At 70.8% G+C, this 14,718-nt stretch overlaps 1 protein-coding gene across 1 annotated transcript in view; it reads left to right on the forward strand.

The window, feature by feature from the left end:
* SLC38A3 (solute carrier family 38 member 3) overlaps nt 1-14,299 on the forward strand; it is a 42,023-nt gene extending 27,724 nt beyond the window's left edge. The window contains exons 5-16 of the mRNA XM_075939547.1: nt 132-205; nt 449-541; nt 712-793; nt 4,965-5,047; nt 5,485-5,543; nt 6,024-6,170; nt 6,849-6,928; nt 7,574-7,674; nt 9,244-9,368; nt 10,238-10,382; nt 10,862-10,965; nt 13,286-14,299. Coding sequence (XP_075795662.1) covers nt 132-205; nt 449-541; nt 712-793; nt 4,965-5,047; nt 5,485-5,543; nt 6,024-6,170; nt 6,849-6,928; nt 7,574-7,674; nt 9,244-9,368; nt 10,238-10,382; nt 10,862-10,965; nt 13,286-13,390 — 1,198 coding nt within the window. The 3' untranslated portion in view covers nt 13,391-14,299. The remainder of the gene's footprint in view (nt 1-131; nt 206-448; nt 542-711; nt 794-4,964; nt 5,048-5,484; nt 5,544-6,023; nt 6,171-6,848; nt 6,929-7,573; nt 7,675-9,243; nt 9,369-10,237; nt 10,383-10,861; nt 10,966-13,285) is intronic.
* Nucleotides 14,300-14,718: the final 419 nt, after the last annotated feature.

Here is a 14,718-nt window from a genome sequence, read left to right on the forward strand (position 1 = left end):
AGGGGCTGCGGGCCCGAGGTAATGGGTGTGCCGGGGGCTGCACACCACAGAGAATCTGGCCCTCCGCGGTATCCCTGGGCCCCCCGACAGGCGGGGCTCTGCCCTCGGCTCACTCAGCTCCCCTCTCCCAGCTTCCTGCTCACCACCGTGGCCCTGCTGTCCAGCTACTCCATCCACCTCTTGCTGAAGTCCTCGGGGATTGTGGGTAAGTCTCCCCCAGCGGGCCCAGCTCCGTTTGCTTCCTCTCCCCCGTCTCCTGGCACCCCCACCCTGTGTGGCTGTGGCCAGCCAGGGGGCCACAGGGCTGGGTGCTCCTGAACTCGGGCACCCAGTGCGGCAGCCTTTGCCACGCGTGGGGTTTGCGCTGACGGGAGGTTGCGGACGGATCAGCCCCCGCCCCCCCAGCGTGGCCACTGTGGCTCCCCTCACCCGCTTGTTGCCCCTGCAGGGATCCGGGCCTACGAGCAGCTGGGCTACCGGGCCTTCGGCACGCCGGGGAAGCTGGCTGCGGCCGTGGCCATCACGCTGCAGAACATCGGAGGTAGGCGGGGGTGGACACACCCCAGGGACCCTGCCCCGCATGGCACGGAGCCCGGCTGGTGCCCGTGAGCACCCGGGGCGCGCCCTGCCTGGGCACAGACCCCTCCCCGGTGCGGCTGGGCGGGCAGCGGCTGGCAGGCACCGGTAAGGTGGCCCCTCTGTTCCCCACAGCCATGTCCAGCTACCTGTACATCGTCAAGTCCGAGGTGCCGCTGGTGATCCAGACCTTCCTCAACCTGGAGGAGAAAAGCACGTGAGTCCCTGCGCCCCCCGGCCGGCGACAACGCCTTGACCCTGCGCCCCCTGGCCCTGTGCCCCCTGGCCAGGGACAGCGCCTTGACCCTGCGCCCCCCGGCCGGCGACACCGCCCTGACCCTGCGCCCCCGGGCCCTGTGCCCCCTGGCCAGGGACAGCGCCTTGACCCTGCGCCCCCCAGCCGGCGACAACGCCTTGACCCTGCGCCCCCTGGCCCTGTGCCCCCTGGCCAGGGACAGCGCCTTGACCCTGCGCCCCCCGGCCGGCGACACCGCCCTGACCCTGCGCCCCCCAGCCCTGTGCCCCCTGGCCAGGGACAGCGCCTTGACCCTGCGCCCCCTGGCCCTGTGCCCCCTGGCCAGGGACAGCGCCTTGACCCTGCGCCCCCCGGCCGGCGACAACGCCTTGACCCTGCGCCCCCTGGCCCTGTGCCCCCTGGCCAGGGACAGCGCCTTGACCCTGCGCCCCCTGGCCGGCGACAACGCCTTGACCCTGCGCCCCCTGGCCCTGTGCCCCCTGGCCAGGGACAGCGCCTTGACCCTGCGCCCCCCAGCCGGTGACAACGCCTTGACCCTGCGCCCCCTGGCCCTGTGCCCCCTGGCCAGGGACAGCGCCTTGACCCTGCGCCCCCTGGCCGGCGACAACGCCTTGACCCTGCGCCCCCTGGCCCTGTGCCCCCTGGCCAGGGACAGCGCCTTGACCCTGCGCCCCCCGGCCGGCGACACCGCCCTGACCCTGCGCCCCCTGGCCCTGTGCCCCCTGGCCAGGGACAGCGCCTTGACCCTGCGCCCCCCGGCCGGCGACACCGCCCTGACCCTGCGCCCCCCGGCCCTGCGCCCCCTGGCCCTGTGCCCCCTGGCCAGGGACAGCGCCTTGACCCTGCGCCCCCCGGCTGGCGACACCGCCCTGACCCTGCGCCCCTTGGCCCTGTGCCCCCTGGCCAGGGACAGCGCCTTGACCCTGCGCCCCCCAGCCAGCGACACCGCCCTGACCCTGCACTCACTCCCGACCCACAGCCCCCCCAACTCCCCCTGGCCCCGCCCTCACTCCCGACCCACAGCCCCCCCAACTCCCCCCGGCCCCGTCCTCACTCCCGACCCACAGCCCCGCCAGCTCCCCCCGGCCCCGCCCTCACTCCCAACCCACAGCCCTGCCAGCTCCCCCCGGCCCCGCCCTCACTTCCGACCCACAGCCCTGCCAGCTCCCCCCGGCCCCGCCCTCACTCCCGACCCACAGCCCCGCCAGCTCCCTCCAGCCCCACCCTCACTCCCGACCCACAGCCCCGCCAGCTCCCCCTTCCCCGCCCTCACTCCCGACCCACAGCCCCGCCAGCTCCCACCAGCCCCGCCCTCACTCCCGACCCACAGCCCCCCCAGCTCAGCCTGGGCTGTGCTTGGCTGGGGACCGGCGTCCTTGGGGATCAAATGGAGCGAAAGCTGATCTGCCCGTGACCTGCACTGAATGTGGCCCCTGCCTGTGTGGGAGAATGTTCCCTGTGACTCCAGCCGCCTGCTCTTGGCCATTGGGTCATCTCCTGCCTCCCCACCACTGCACCTCCCTGGGCCCATCTCCCTGGCCAGCTGAGGAAACTGAGGCATATCACAACACCCCTCCGCTGGGGAAACTGAGGCATATCACAACACCCCTCTGCTGGGGAAACTGAGGCATATCACAACACCTCTCCACTGGGGAAACTGAGGCATATCACAACACCCCTCTGCTGGGGAAACTGAGGCATATCACAACACCCCTCCACTGGGGAAACTGAGGCATATCACAACACCCCTCTGCTGGGGAAACTGAGGCCTATCACAACACCCCTCTGCTGGGCAAACTGAGGCATATCACAACACCCCTCTGCTGGGGAAACTGAGGCCTGGCACAACACCCCTCCACAAAGCAGCTCAGTCATGGGGCCCCACCTTGATGCTTTCACCGTGAGGCCCCCTGACGACTGTTTGTAGCAGCCTGGGTCTGTGTCCTGCCACACTGGCAAGTCTTCCCGTCTCTCCCCCACTGCTCAGGGCAAGTCCCCTCTCCCTCCCCACTGTCTGTGCTCCTCCCCTCTAGCCGCTCCCCCTTGCCCATTGGTCTGGCCTCCAGCCCGCACAGGGATCTGGCCGGATCAAGTCCCGTCTATTTTAGACCGATGCCAGAGCTGAATAAGCCCTCGGTGTCGGATTAAACTGGCGGGAACGTCCAATCCCCGCTCCCCGTCCCTGGGCAGAGCCACCTCCCTGCTGGGCACGCGCCTTCCCCGGGTCAGGCTCCTGCCTGGGCAGCTGCCGCCTCTGGGCCCCGAGGGGTTAACGTGGCAGCTGAAGGCCGCAGGCTGGGAGAGGTGGCTCCATGCCCGGTGCCCGCGAGGCCGAAGGGCGGGTCGCTCCTGTGGCGGCGCGTCGGGGTCCCCCAACCCTGCACCCCCACAGCAGCACGAACAGACTGGGCCAGCCGGTAGAACGGGGGGTCATTGCTCCTCCGGGGCACAGCCCAGCACAGACGGGACGCGGCTACAGGAGTCAGGGCCAGGATGCCTCAGCCCGGAGATGGGTCCCTGGGCCCCTCGATTCCAGCCCCTCCTTAGTCTGTTTCCTTCATGGCTCCAGTTCCCAGACCCTGCCCCTAACCAGGTGTTCGCCTCCGCCTCCCTCCCTGTGTCCCCCCCCCCCCGAAAGAGCCTTGTTATCCACATGTGGGGGAGTCAGCGGGAATCACACAGCCCAGTGCAGGGGGGACCCCGGGTCACAGAGCAGACACCCCCCCTTCCCTCCCCTCCACACACCCTGAGCCCGTCTCTCCCCCATCCAGCCCCGACCTCTTAGGAGTGCGGAGCTGGACCTGGCCTGGGCAGGGCCTGGTGAGGGCACTTCTGGGCCTGGCAGCCACTCGCAGGGCCCGATCCTGGCACCAGCCACTGCTCAGAGCCCCGCGCCCCACCTTGCACGCAGGCCCACCCGGCGCTAGCTAGCACTTAGGGTTATCTGCCCTGTACAGACCCCACTGATCATTCCCGGGCCTGCTTGATGGGGGAAGGGCTGAGCCAGGGCTCTAGCCGTGGCTCGTGGGCTGTGGAACTCCCCGCCACTTGATGTGAGCCGGGCAGCAGCAAATCGGTGGATTGGGCCCCGTGCCGGGGAGGCGTTAGCGGCGCGACCCCGGGCGCACAGAGGGGTGGCTGAGATGAGATCCAGGCCCTGAGTCAGACTGCCCACAAGGAGCGCTGCAAGCTGTTCCCATGGCAACAGAGCCCCCCCATCGCTAGCCCCACGATGGGCGAGTGGGCCCCACCAGGGCTGCGGGTGCCCACGCACTCCTAGGCTTCCCTGCACCTGGCTTCCCTGGTGCGGCCCTGACTTGATACCCGGGGACCCCCCAGAGGTACCGGGGCCCCCCAGAGGAGCCTGGAGGAGCCAGGGGGGGACTGGCTGCAGGAAGCCGGGAGGCCACGAGACAGGGCATCTGGTCCCGGCCAGTGGCTGCATGGAGCCCGAGCGGCCCCGGCGCTGGCCCTGCAGAGCCGGCTCCGTGTGGCCAGGCCGAGCGCCAGGCCCGTCAAAGGCTCAGTGTTCCCTGCACAGGGCCAGCTCTGTCCCAGCTCCCGGCCGGGGGCAGGCAGACGTGCCGTGAGGCAGAGCCTCCCCGGGCAGCGCAGGGCACCACTGCGGGTCCAGGCAGGACTGGGCTGTCCTTCCGGGGCGGGCTCGTGGGGCTGTGGGTGCGGAGTGAGGGGCACCGCAGGGCTGGGTCGGGGCGTCACCGGAGCCAGCCCCAGGCCCGCTAGCCCCCCAGCCCAGCAGAGCAGGGCCTGAGCTGGCTCTTGGCTTGCAGGGTGTGACGGCGCGTCGGGGAGCCCCGGCCCTGCACCCCGTCCGCAGCCAGAGGGGACTCTCCACCGGCCAGTCGAGTAGAAGGGTTATTGGTTCCCAGACACGGCCTAGCTTGGGATCAATGTTAACCGCGGAGCCAGGGCAGAGCCTCAGTCCTCTTGGGGTAGGGGCTCACGGGCCTTGAACCCCCCTTCCTTGGTCTAAAACATCCGCTACTGGTCCCTGAGCCCCCAGGCAGCCCCGCCTCCATTGTCCTGCTCCCAGAGCCAGGGGGCATCTTCTGTCCCCCGGCCCCCCCCAAAACACGGCAGTGACTGACAGCCCCCCCGCTGCGTCACACAGGGACTGGTACCTGAACGGGAACTACCTGGTGATCCTCATCTCCGTCAGTGTCATCCTGCCCCTGGCCCTCATGAAGCAGCTGGGTGAGTCGCCCTCGCGGGGCTGGGTACCGGAGAGAGGGGCCCGGGCGCATCGTGGGTGCAGGGCAGGCGAGCGCCGTGTGGGGCTAGCTGGGGGGCAGCGGGGGCTGGGAGTCAGGGGGACAGGGAGGGGTTGGGGGGCAGGGTAAGACCAGCCTGTGTCGGGGCCGGCGGGTCTCTCTCGCTGGGATCGGGGGGGCGCTAGGTGTCTGGCCAGCCCCCCCCCACACGCCCCACGTGGGCCTGGGCCAAGTGCAGAGTCCGGCCGGGGCCTGGTGGCAGCCCAAGACAGGCCTGGGGCCCAAGCATGAGGAGTGGGGAGTCCACCCTGTTGCCATGGGGCCCCGCCACCCCCAAGCAGGCCAGTCCCAGGTGGGCCCTGGGCGAGGGCTGGGACACCCCAGCTCGGCCCATGCTCAGCCCCTCTCCTCTCTCCCCAGGCTACCTGGGCTACACCAGTGGGTTCTCCCTCAGCTGCATGGTCTTCTTCCTCATCTCGGTGAGTGTGCCGGGCCGGGGACACGCCCAGTGCCGCTGGGCTGCAGCCCTGGCACCGGCTCTCCTGGGGGCACCGCCCCGGCTGGAGCTCGCTGCCCCGCCCGTCTCATGCGCCCACTGGGCAGCTCTGGGGGCTGCGCGGCCGGGGGGTCGGTGCCGTTGGCTCCGGCTCACCGCAGGTTCGCTCCGAGGTGGCTGGTGCAGTGAGCCCGACGGAAGAAGCCCAGGGCCCTTCGCGTGCCCTGGCCCCGGGGAGGCATGAGGAGCCGTGGGCAGGCCCCTGGCCAGGCAGGCCTCAGCCCACGGTGCAGGAAAGTCGGGCCAGTGGCGGCCCAGGGCTCCGGAGCCCAGCGGGGCTGAACGTCGGCTCCGGGCATGAAGGGGCCGTAGCCGCGGGCTCCTGGTGGCGGCTCGTGGGCCCCACTGGGCATCGCAGGCAGGGGCCTCGGGGGCTGGGCGCCGACCGTGTTCTCCCCCCCAGGTCATCTACAAGAAGTTCCAGATCCCCTGCCCCCTCCCTGAGCGGGGCAGCAACGGCACCAGCAACCTCAGCCACAGCCAGGGCAGCGCCGGCGACCACCCGCCCGACTACGCCTGCGCCTTCAGCCTCTTCACGCTCAACTCCCAGGTACGCCCGCGCCGGGCACCGGGCAGGCTGGCCAGGAGCCCCGCACCTGCAGACGGGCACACGCGTGTGTGTGTGTATGGCAGTGTGTGCGCGTGCACATGCGTGTGTGTGTGTGCACGGCAGTGTGTGTGTCTGTGTGCACACGCGTGTGTGTGTGTGTGTACGGCAGTGTGTGTGTCTGTGTGCACACATGTGTGCGTGTGTGTACGGCAGTGTGTGTGTCTGTGTGCACACGCGTGTGCGTGCATGCGTGTCTGTGCACATGCACGTGTTCTGCTGCCCCGCATGGGTGGGGCTGGCCCTTCCCTGGCTGTGGGTGCAGGTGTCTCCCTCGACTGCTGTGCCCATGCCTGGCCCTGCCGCCGCCCGGCCAAGCCCCAGGTCTCTACTCGGGCCCCTGGACGGCAGGGCTGGCTCACAGGGTGCCTGGGTTTCCTGCCCTCGGGCCGTGCCTGGCCCCCGTTTCTCTGGTCCCGCGTGGCCAGAGATGCTCCGTTCTCAGGGGGAGCTGGGCGTCCCCGGCTGGTGGGACCCAGACTCATCCGACGCCCTCCCCTGGCGTTCCTGCCTGCTCCACTCCCGCCCCGGGCCACGCCCGGCCACAGGGACCCGGCCTGGGCAGCCGGGGCGCTCTCCCTGGCAGTGCCCCCGCCCCTCTGACCCCCGGTGTCTCTGCAGACGGCTTACACCATCCCCATCATGGCCTTCGCCTTCGTGTGCCACCCCGAGGTGCTGCCCATCTACACGGAGCTGAAGGAGTGAGTCCTGGGGGACCGGGATGGGGGGCAGTGGCTGAGATGGGGGCAGCCCCGGGGCCCCAGCACTGAAAGTGGCCCCATGGAAGGCAATGGGGCGATGCCGAGAGGGGCCCCCTTGTGGCTGGTCCAGGGCCCCTATTGCTCCAAGCCACCTCCGCTGCCCTGGGACTCCTGAGTCTGGGCTCTGCTCCAGCAGGTTCTGCCCCCCCCCCCAGCTGTTCTCTGGCTTGGGCATCTGGCAGCATGGGAGCCGCCCACGGCCACTCTGGGGGCCCGTGATCCGTGCCGCCCACGCCGCTGCCTGGCCAGACCCCGGCCGACAGCCCCGCCCCCTTTTCCTGGGCCACCCCGGAGCTTCCTGCCTCCCGTGCTGTCTGTGCGCCCAGCTGGCGGCGGGAGCCTGCGCTCCGGCGGAGATGCAGGGCAGAGCCTGCGAGGCCCCCGCCAGAGGTCAGTGCGGCCCCTGCCAAGAGCCGCTGCTGCTGGGCGCCAGCTGGCACCTTGGGTCTGCTCAGGAGCCCTTGTCTGCGCCGGGCAAGGGGGCTCGCTCAGCCGCCTGGCAGGGCCCAGCCTCGAGGGGGGCAGCACGGGGGGGCTGAGAGCTGCCGGCACCTAGCGAATGTCACCTGCTCCCGCGTCCCGCAGCCCCTCCAAGAAGAAGATGCAGGGAATCGCCAACATCTCCATCCTCGTCATGTACCTCATGTACTTCCTGGCCGCCCTCTTCGGCTACCTCACCTTCTACAGTGAGTGCTGCCCCGGCCTGCCCCGCCCTGTCTGCCCCACCCGCGCCTGCCCCAGCCCCCACCCGCCCCGCCCTGCCTGCCCCGCCCGCGCCTGCCCCAGCCCCCACCCGCCCCGCCCTGCCTGCCCCGCCCAAGCCTGCCCCGCCCCGGCCTGCCCCGCCCGCGCCTGCCCCGCCCCGGCCTGCCCCGCCCAAGCCTGCCCCGCCCACGCCTGCCCCGCCCTGCCTGCCCCGCCCAAGCCTGCCCCGCCCCGGCCTGCCCCACCCAAGCCTGCCCCGCCCTGCCTGCCCCGCCCAGCCCCGCCCAAGCCTGCCCCGCCCCGGCCTGCCCCGCCCACGCCTGCCCCGCCCTGCCTGCCCCGCCCAAGCCTGCCCCGCCCCGGCCTGCCCCGCCCAAGCCTGCCCCGCCCCGGCCTGCCCCGCCCAAGCCTGCCCCGCCCTGCCTGCCCCGCCCCAGCCTGCCCCGCCCAAGCCTGCCCCGCCCTGCCTGCCCCGCCCTGCCTGCCCCGCCCGCGCCTGCCCCAGCCCCCACCCGCCCCGCCCTGCCTGCCCCGCCCGCGCCTGCCCCACCCTGCCTGCCCCGCCCCGGCCCGCCCCGCCCCCGCCTGCCCCACCCGCACCTGCCCCGCCCTGCCTGCCCCACCCGCGCCTGCCCCGCCCTGCCTGCCCCGCCCGCACCTGCCCCAGCCCCCACCCGCGCCTGCCCCGCCCGCGCCTGCCCCGCCCCGGCCTGCCCGCCCCGCCCCGCCCCGGCCCGCCCCGCCCCGCCCTGCCCTGCCCCGGCCTGCCCCGCCCCGGCCTGCCCCGCCCCAGCCTGCCCCGCCCTGCCTGCCCCGCCCCGCCCTGCCCCGCCCTGCCTGTCCCGTCCCTGCCTGCCCCGCCCGCGCCTGCCCCCGCCTGCGCCTGCCCCGTCCACGCCTGCCCCACCCCTGCCTGCCCCGCCCACGCCTGCCCCAGCCCCCACCCGCCCCGTCCACGCCTGCCCCGCCCGCGCCTGCCCCGCCCCGGCCTGCCCCGCCCGCGCCTGCCCCCCGCCCTGCCTGCCCCGCCCCTGCCTGCCCCGCCCGCGCCTACCCCGCCCGTGCCTGCCCCGCCCATGCCTGCTCCGCCCGCACCTGCCCCGCCCCTGTCTGCCCCGCCCACGCCTGCCCCGCCGTGCCTTCCCCCACCTGAGCCAGCCTGCACCAGCCCCTGCCCTGTGCCTGCCACGCCCGCCCCAACCTGTAGTAGCCCCCACACCACCCCAGCCTGCCCCAGCCCCTGCCTGCACCTGCCCCACCTGCCCCAGCCCCTGCCTGCACCAGTCCCGCCAGCGCCCCACTCCTTCCCCCACCCAAGCCTACTCCACACGCCCCAGCCAGCACCAGCCCCGCCCACGCCCCGCTCCTGCCCCCACCCTGCACCAGCCCCTGCCCCTTGTGAGCTCCAGGCCGTCCCCTGCCCTTGCCAGCCCCGAGGGATGCAGCCAGCACCTGCCAGCTCCCTGGGCTGCAAGGCTCACAAGCGGAGCCCTCCCCGAGCCCAGGCTGGCCGGTGGCAGGGGCTCCGCTGACGCAGGCTGTGCCCGCAGGCCGGGTGGAGTCAGAGCTGCTGCACACCTACAGCTACGTGGACCCCTTCGACGTGCTGATCCTGTGCGTGCGCGTGGCCGTGCTCATCGCCGTGACGCTGACGGTGCCCATCGTCCTCTTCCCGGTAGGCGTAGCGCCGCCAGCCTCGGGTGGGCTGTTCCCTGTGCGCGCCCCTCCCCGGGTGACACTGGCACCGTGGGCCCTGGTCCCTGCACGGCCCACGTGGGCACCAGCCGGCGGCTTGTGGGCAGTGCCAGCAGAGGCCAGGGGCGGGGTGGGCCGTGGGCACTCAGGACAGCCCAGTGTGGTGGCCTGGCAAGTGCCCGTGGTTTTCTGGCGAGGCCCAGCCCTGCGCAGGTCGCAGTGGGCACGGGAACAGCAGGAAACGGACATCGACACAAACGGCAGGAAGGGGGCTGGGATCAGGGGGCTGGCCAGGGACTGGGGCGAGTGCAGCCCAGAGGCCCTGGTGAGGGCCACATCCAGTGCCCAGGCCATGGCGGGCATGGGTGAGCAGGCCAGAGGCCCTGGTGAGGGGCACATCCAGTGCCCAGGCCATGGCAGGCGTGGGCAAGCAGGCCAGAGGCCCTGGTGAGGGGCACATCCAGTGCCCAGGCCATGGCAGGCGTGGGCGAGCAGGCCAGAGGCCCTGGTGAGGGGCACATCCAGTGCCCAGGCCATGGCAGGCGTGGGCGAGCAGGCCAGAGGCCCTGGTGAGGGGCACATCCAGTGCACAGGCCATAGCGGGCGTGGGCGAGCAGGCCAGAGGCCCTGGTGAGGGGCACATCCAGTGCCCAGGCCATGGCAGGCGTGGGCGAGCAGGCCAGAGGCCCTGGGGAGGGGCACATCCAGTGCCCAGGCCATGGCGGGTGTGGGCGAGCAGGCCAGAGGCCCTGGGGAGGGGCACATCCAGTGCCCAGGCCATGGCGGGTGTGGGTGAGCAGGCCAGAGGCCCTGGTGAGGGCACATGCAATCTGCGCCCTTCCCCCGCAGGTGCGCCGCGCCATCCAGCAGATGCTGTTCCAAGGCAAGGACTTCAGCTGGGTCCGCCACACGGTGATCGCCGTGGTGCTGCTCATCGCCATCAACCTGCTGGTCATCTTCGCCCCCTCCATCCTGGGCATCTTCGGCCTGATCGGTCAGTCCCCTCCCCTCCCCGCCCCCCACCGGCCAGCCTCTCCTTCCCCAGCGCCACCGGGCACCCGGGATCGTATTGCAGGGCCCCCTGTGGGGTGTCACCCTTGGCCCGTCACGTCTACCTGCCCTCTGCTCAGCCCCCTGCAGAGCAACACGGACGCAGAGCCAGCTACAACAGCCGGGAGCAGAGCCCCAGTGGGGCCAGGCCCCCAAACCAGTCCCCGCTCGGCGGTGGCTGTTTTACCCAGGGTGGGTGGCCCGTGGGCCCCGTCTCAGCGTGAGAGAGATGCACACTGGTCGCCCCCAGGTACTTACACCGGGCTTGATAACAAACAGACGCGGGTTTAGTGTTTCCAGCTGGCATCTTGGGGAGGAAGTGGGGGGTCTCCTGGCATCTGCCCCCCAGGGCGGGAGTGCTTTTCTCCCCCGGAGTGGGGAAGAGCCAGCCCCCCGGACCCACCCTCTCCTGCTGTTCTCCAGGTGCCACGTCGGCCCCCTGTCTCATCTTCATCTTCCCGGCCATCTTCTACATCCGCATCGTGCCCAAGGACAAGGAACCCGCCAAGTCCGTCCCCAAGCTCCTGGTACGTCGTGGGGCGAGGGGCGCGGCAGGGCGTGGCCTGGGCACCGACGTGGCCGTGGGGGCCAGCCGAGCCCTGCAGGGCAATCGGCGCGGCTGTGCCGTGTCTCAAGCCGCCCCGCATTACTGGCCACCAGTGGTCTGAAGCCAGGGGCCTTCGTTTCCAGTGTCCTTCCCTCCTGGAGGGCACACGCGTAGGGGACCCCCGGAGCCCTCTGGCTGTGGGCCGTGGCTCCTGTGTCAGAAGCAAGGGAGTGTGTTTACAGCATGGGCTATACCCAGGAGTCCCGCAGCTCAGCCCCCCAACCCCTAACCACTAGTCCCCACAGCCCTCCCAGAGCCAGGGAGAGACCCTGCCCTCACACGTCACCCCCTCTCATCTGACACCCCGGAGACTCTTAGTGGGAGCCCTGCAGGGGGGAAACATGACACGTGCATTGGGGGAGGGGCACCGCTGAGGGAGGGACCCAGATGGGCAGAGTTGAGGCAGAGCTCGGTGCCTGAGGGGTACAGGTGGAGGGTTGGGATGGAGCTCGGTGCGTGAGGGATACAGGTGGGGGGTTGGGGTGGAGCTAGGTGCGTGAGGGGTGCAGGTGGGCGGGGTTGGGGCGGAGCTAGGTGCGTGAGGGATGCAGGTGGGCGGGGTTGGGGCGGAGCTAGGTGCGTGAGGGGTGCAGGTGGGCGGGGTTGGGGCGGAGCTAGGTGCGTGAGGAGTGCAGGTGGGCGGGGTTGGGGCGGAGCTAGGTGCGTGAGGGGTGCAGGTGGGTGGGATTGGGGTGGAGCTAGATGCCTGAGGGGTGCAGGTGGGCGGGGTTGGGGCGGAGCTAGGTGCGTGAGGGGTGCAGGTGGGCGGGGTTGGGGCGGAGCTAGGTGCGTGAGGGGTGCAGGTGGGGGGTTGGGGCGGAGCTAGGTGCGTGAGGGGTGCAGGTGGGCGGGGTTGGGGCGGAGCTAGGTGCCTGAGGGGTGCAGGTGGGCGGGGTTGGGGCGGAGCTAGGTGCGTGAGGGATGCAGGTGGGGGGTTGGGGCGGAGCTAGGTGCGTGAGGGGTGCAGGTGGGCGGGGTTGGGGCGGAGCTAGGTGCGTGAGGGGTGCAGGTGGGCGGGGTTGGGGCGGAGCTAGGTGCGTGAGGGGTGCAGGTGGGCGGGGTTGGGGCGGAGCTAGGTGCGTGAGGGATGCAGGTGGGCGGGGTTGGGGCGGAGCTAGGTGCGTGAGGGGTGCAGGTGGGCGGGGTTGGGGCGGAGCTCGGTGCATGAGGGGTGCAGGTGGGCGGGGTTGGGGCGGAGCTAGGTGCGTGAGGGGTGCAGGTGGGCGGGGTTGGGGCGGAGCTCGGTGCGTGAGGGGTGCAGGTGGGCGGGGTTGGGGCGGAGCTAGGTGCGTGAGGGGTTCAGGTGGGCGGGGTTGGGGCGGAGCTAGGTGCGTGAGGGGTGCAGGTGGGCGGGGTTGGGGCGGAGCTAGGTGCGTGAGGGGTGCAGGTGGGCGGGGTTGGGGCGGAGCTAGGTGCGTGAGGGGTGCAGGTGGGCGGGGTTGGGGCGGAGCTACGTGCGTGAGGGGGGCAGATGGGCGGGGTTGGGGCGGAGCTAGGTGCGTGAGGGGTGCAGGTGGGCGGGGTTGGGGCGGAGCTAGGTGCGTGAGGGGTGCAGGTGGGCGGGGTTGGGGCGGAGCTAGGTGCGTGAGGGGTGCAGATGGGCGGGGTTGGGGCGGAGCTAGGTGCGTGAGGGGTGCAGGTGGGCGGGGTTGGGGCGGAGCTAGGTGCGTGAGGGGTGCAGGTGGGCGGGGTTGGGGCGGAGCTAGGTGCGTGAGGGGTGCAGATGGGCGGGGTTGGGGCGGAGCTAGGTGCGTCAGGGGTGCAGGTGGGCGGGGTTGGGGCGGAGCTAGGTGCGTCAGGGGTGCAGGTGGGCGGGGTTGGGGCGGAGCTAGGTGCGTGAGGGGGGCAGGTGGGCGGGGTTGGGGCGGAGCTAGGTGCGTGAGGGGTGCAGGTGGGCGGGGTTGGGGCGGAGCTAGGTGCGTGAGGGGGGCAGGTGGGCGGGGTTGGGGCGGAGCTAGGTGCGTGAGGGGGGCAGGTGGGCGGGGTTGGGGGTGCAGCTATGTCCTTGAAGGATACAGGTGGGCAGGGTCTGGGCGGAGCTAGGTATGTGAGGGTGGCAGGTGGGCGGGGCTAGGGGTGGAGCTACGTCTCTGAGGGATATGTGGGCAGGCTTGGGGGTGGAGCCAGGTGCCTGACGGGTACAGGTGGGCGGAGCTATGTGCGGACACAGGTGGGAGTGGCTGGCTCCCTGGCACTACGGGCAGCGGGCTGACAGCTCCTGCCCCCCATGTCTCTTTCAGGCTGCCGGCTTCGCGGGCCTTGGTGTGCTCTTCATGGTCATGAGTCTCAGCTTCATCATCAGTGACTGGGCGACGGGTGGCATCAAGAGCGGGGGCAGCCACTAGAGGGCAGCAGCAGGTGCCCTCCCGCCCCGGCCTGCGTCCTGAGCAACGGGGCTGGCTAAGCCATGCTCCCCTGCCCCGCCTGCTGCCCGCTCTGCCCCGCGACCCGGCCCTTCGGCGCCACTGGGGTTTTCCCCGCAGGGGCGGGCCAGCCCGTCACCACCAGCAAACACAGCGAGGGGGAGCCGAGCAATCCCCCAGTGGGGGTGGGTGCAGCCCTGCTGGGCCATGCGGCTGGGGCACGAGAAGCACCAAGAGACACAGGATTAGTGGCTGCAGCACGGGAATGGGCGCTCTTCCCGGCTAGGTGAACTTGCCTCAGTTTCTCCATCTGTAAAATGGGACTGCTACTTCCCTACCTCACTGCGGGCCGGCTGTGAGCTGTGAGTGCTGCCCATGGGAGGGGCAGCGAAAGGAACTGGAATGGGTGGGATGGAGGACGTCTGGCCCTGCGCCTCGGTTTCTTTCCCTGCCGCGGCACAAGGCCGGACGTGCCCTTCAGAGCCCTCACTGCCTCTTGCGGGGGTAGATCCCACGCCCAGTGTGGCGCCCACAGGGTCTGGCTCATGGAAGATCCTGGCACGGCTGCTGCTCTGTGGCTGCCCACAGCCGTGGTCTCCCCCCTGCCAAGGAGGGCAGTGTGTGGGGTGAGCTGAGGGCACCCTGGCCACAGGCCTCTGCCTGACGCACTCCCCAGGAGGGTGGGGACTTCAACGCCTGACCTGATATTACAACCGGAGCCCTTGCCCTCTGCCTGGACCCACACCCTGCCCCACAGCATGGAGAGACACGGCCTTCCCCATGGCCGCCGGGGGCGCGCCGCTGAGCGTTGTGGTTCCACCTCTGAGCTTGTGTCGAAACTAAATAGTCTCTACAACTTGATTTGCTGCTAATCGAAATAATGTAAGAGAATCGACATTAATTTATTTTATATATGTATGTATATGTACACATGCGCATACACACGCTTGTACACATGCACAAACGTGTACACGCATACACACACTTGTACACATGCACACATGCATACACACTTGTACCCATGCACACAAGCGTGCGTGCACACACGTGTGCACAGACATGCACACACATACACACCCTTGTACATATGCACACCTGTAACACGCACATACACACACACACACACACACACACACGTGCGCGCACACGCACACACTGTCCTGGTGTTGCTGACCCTGCGGCTCGTGCTTTCCGGGGGCCAGCCCCACAGCCCATGCCGGAGCTGGGAGGCTGTGCGGGCTGTGGAGCCAGACTGGAGAGAGGGGGCAGGGTGCCCCAGTTTCGCCCCTTTGGACGGGTCTTGTCCACCT

This window comes from Pelodiscus sinensis, chromosome 11 (assembly GCF_049634645.1).
Source record: "Pelodiscus sinensis isolate JC-2024 chromosome 11, ASM4963464v1, whole genome shotgun sequence".
Lineage (NCBI taxonomy): Eukaryota > Metazoa > Chordata > Testudines > Trionychidae > Pelodiscus > Pelodiscus sinensis.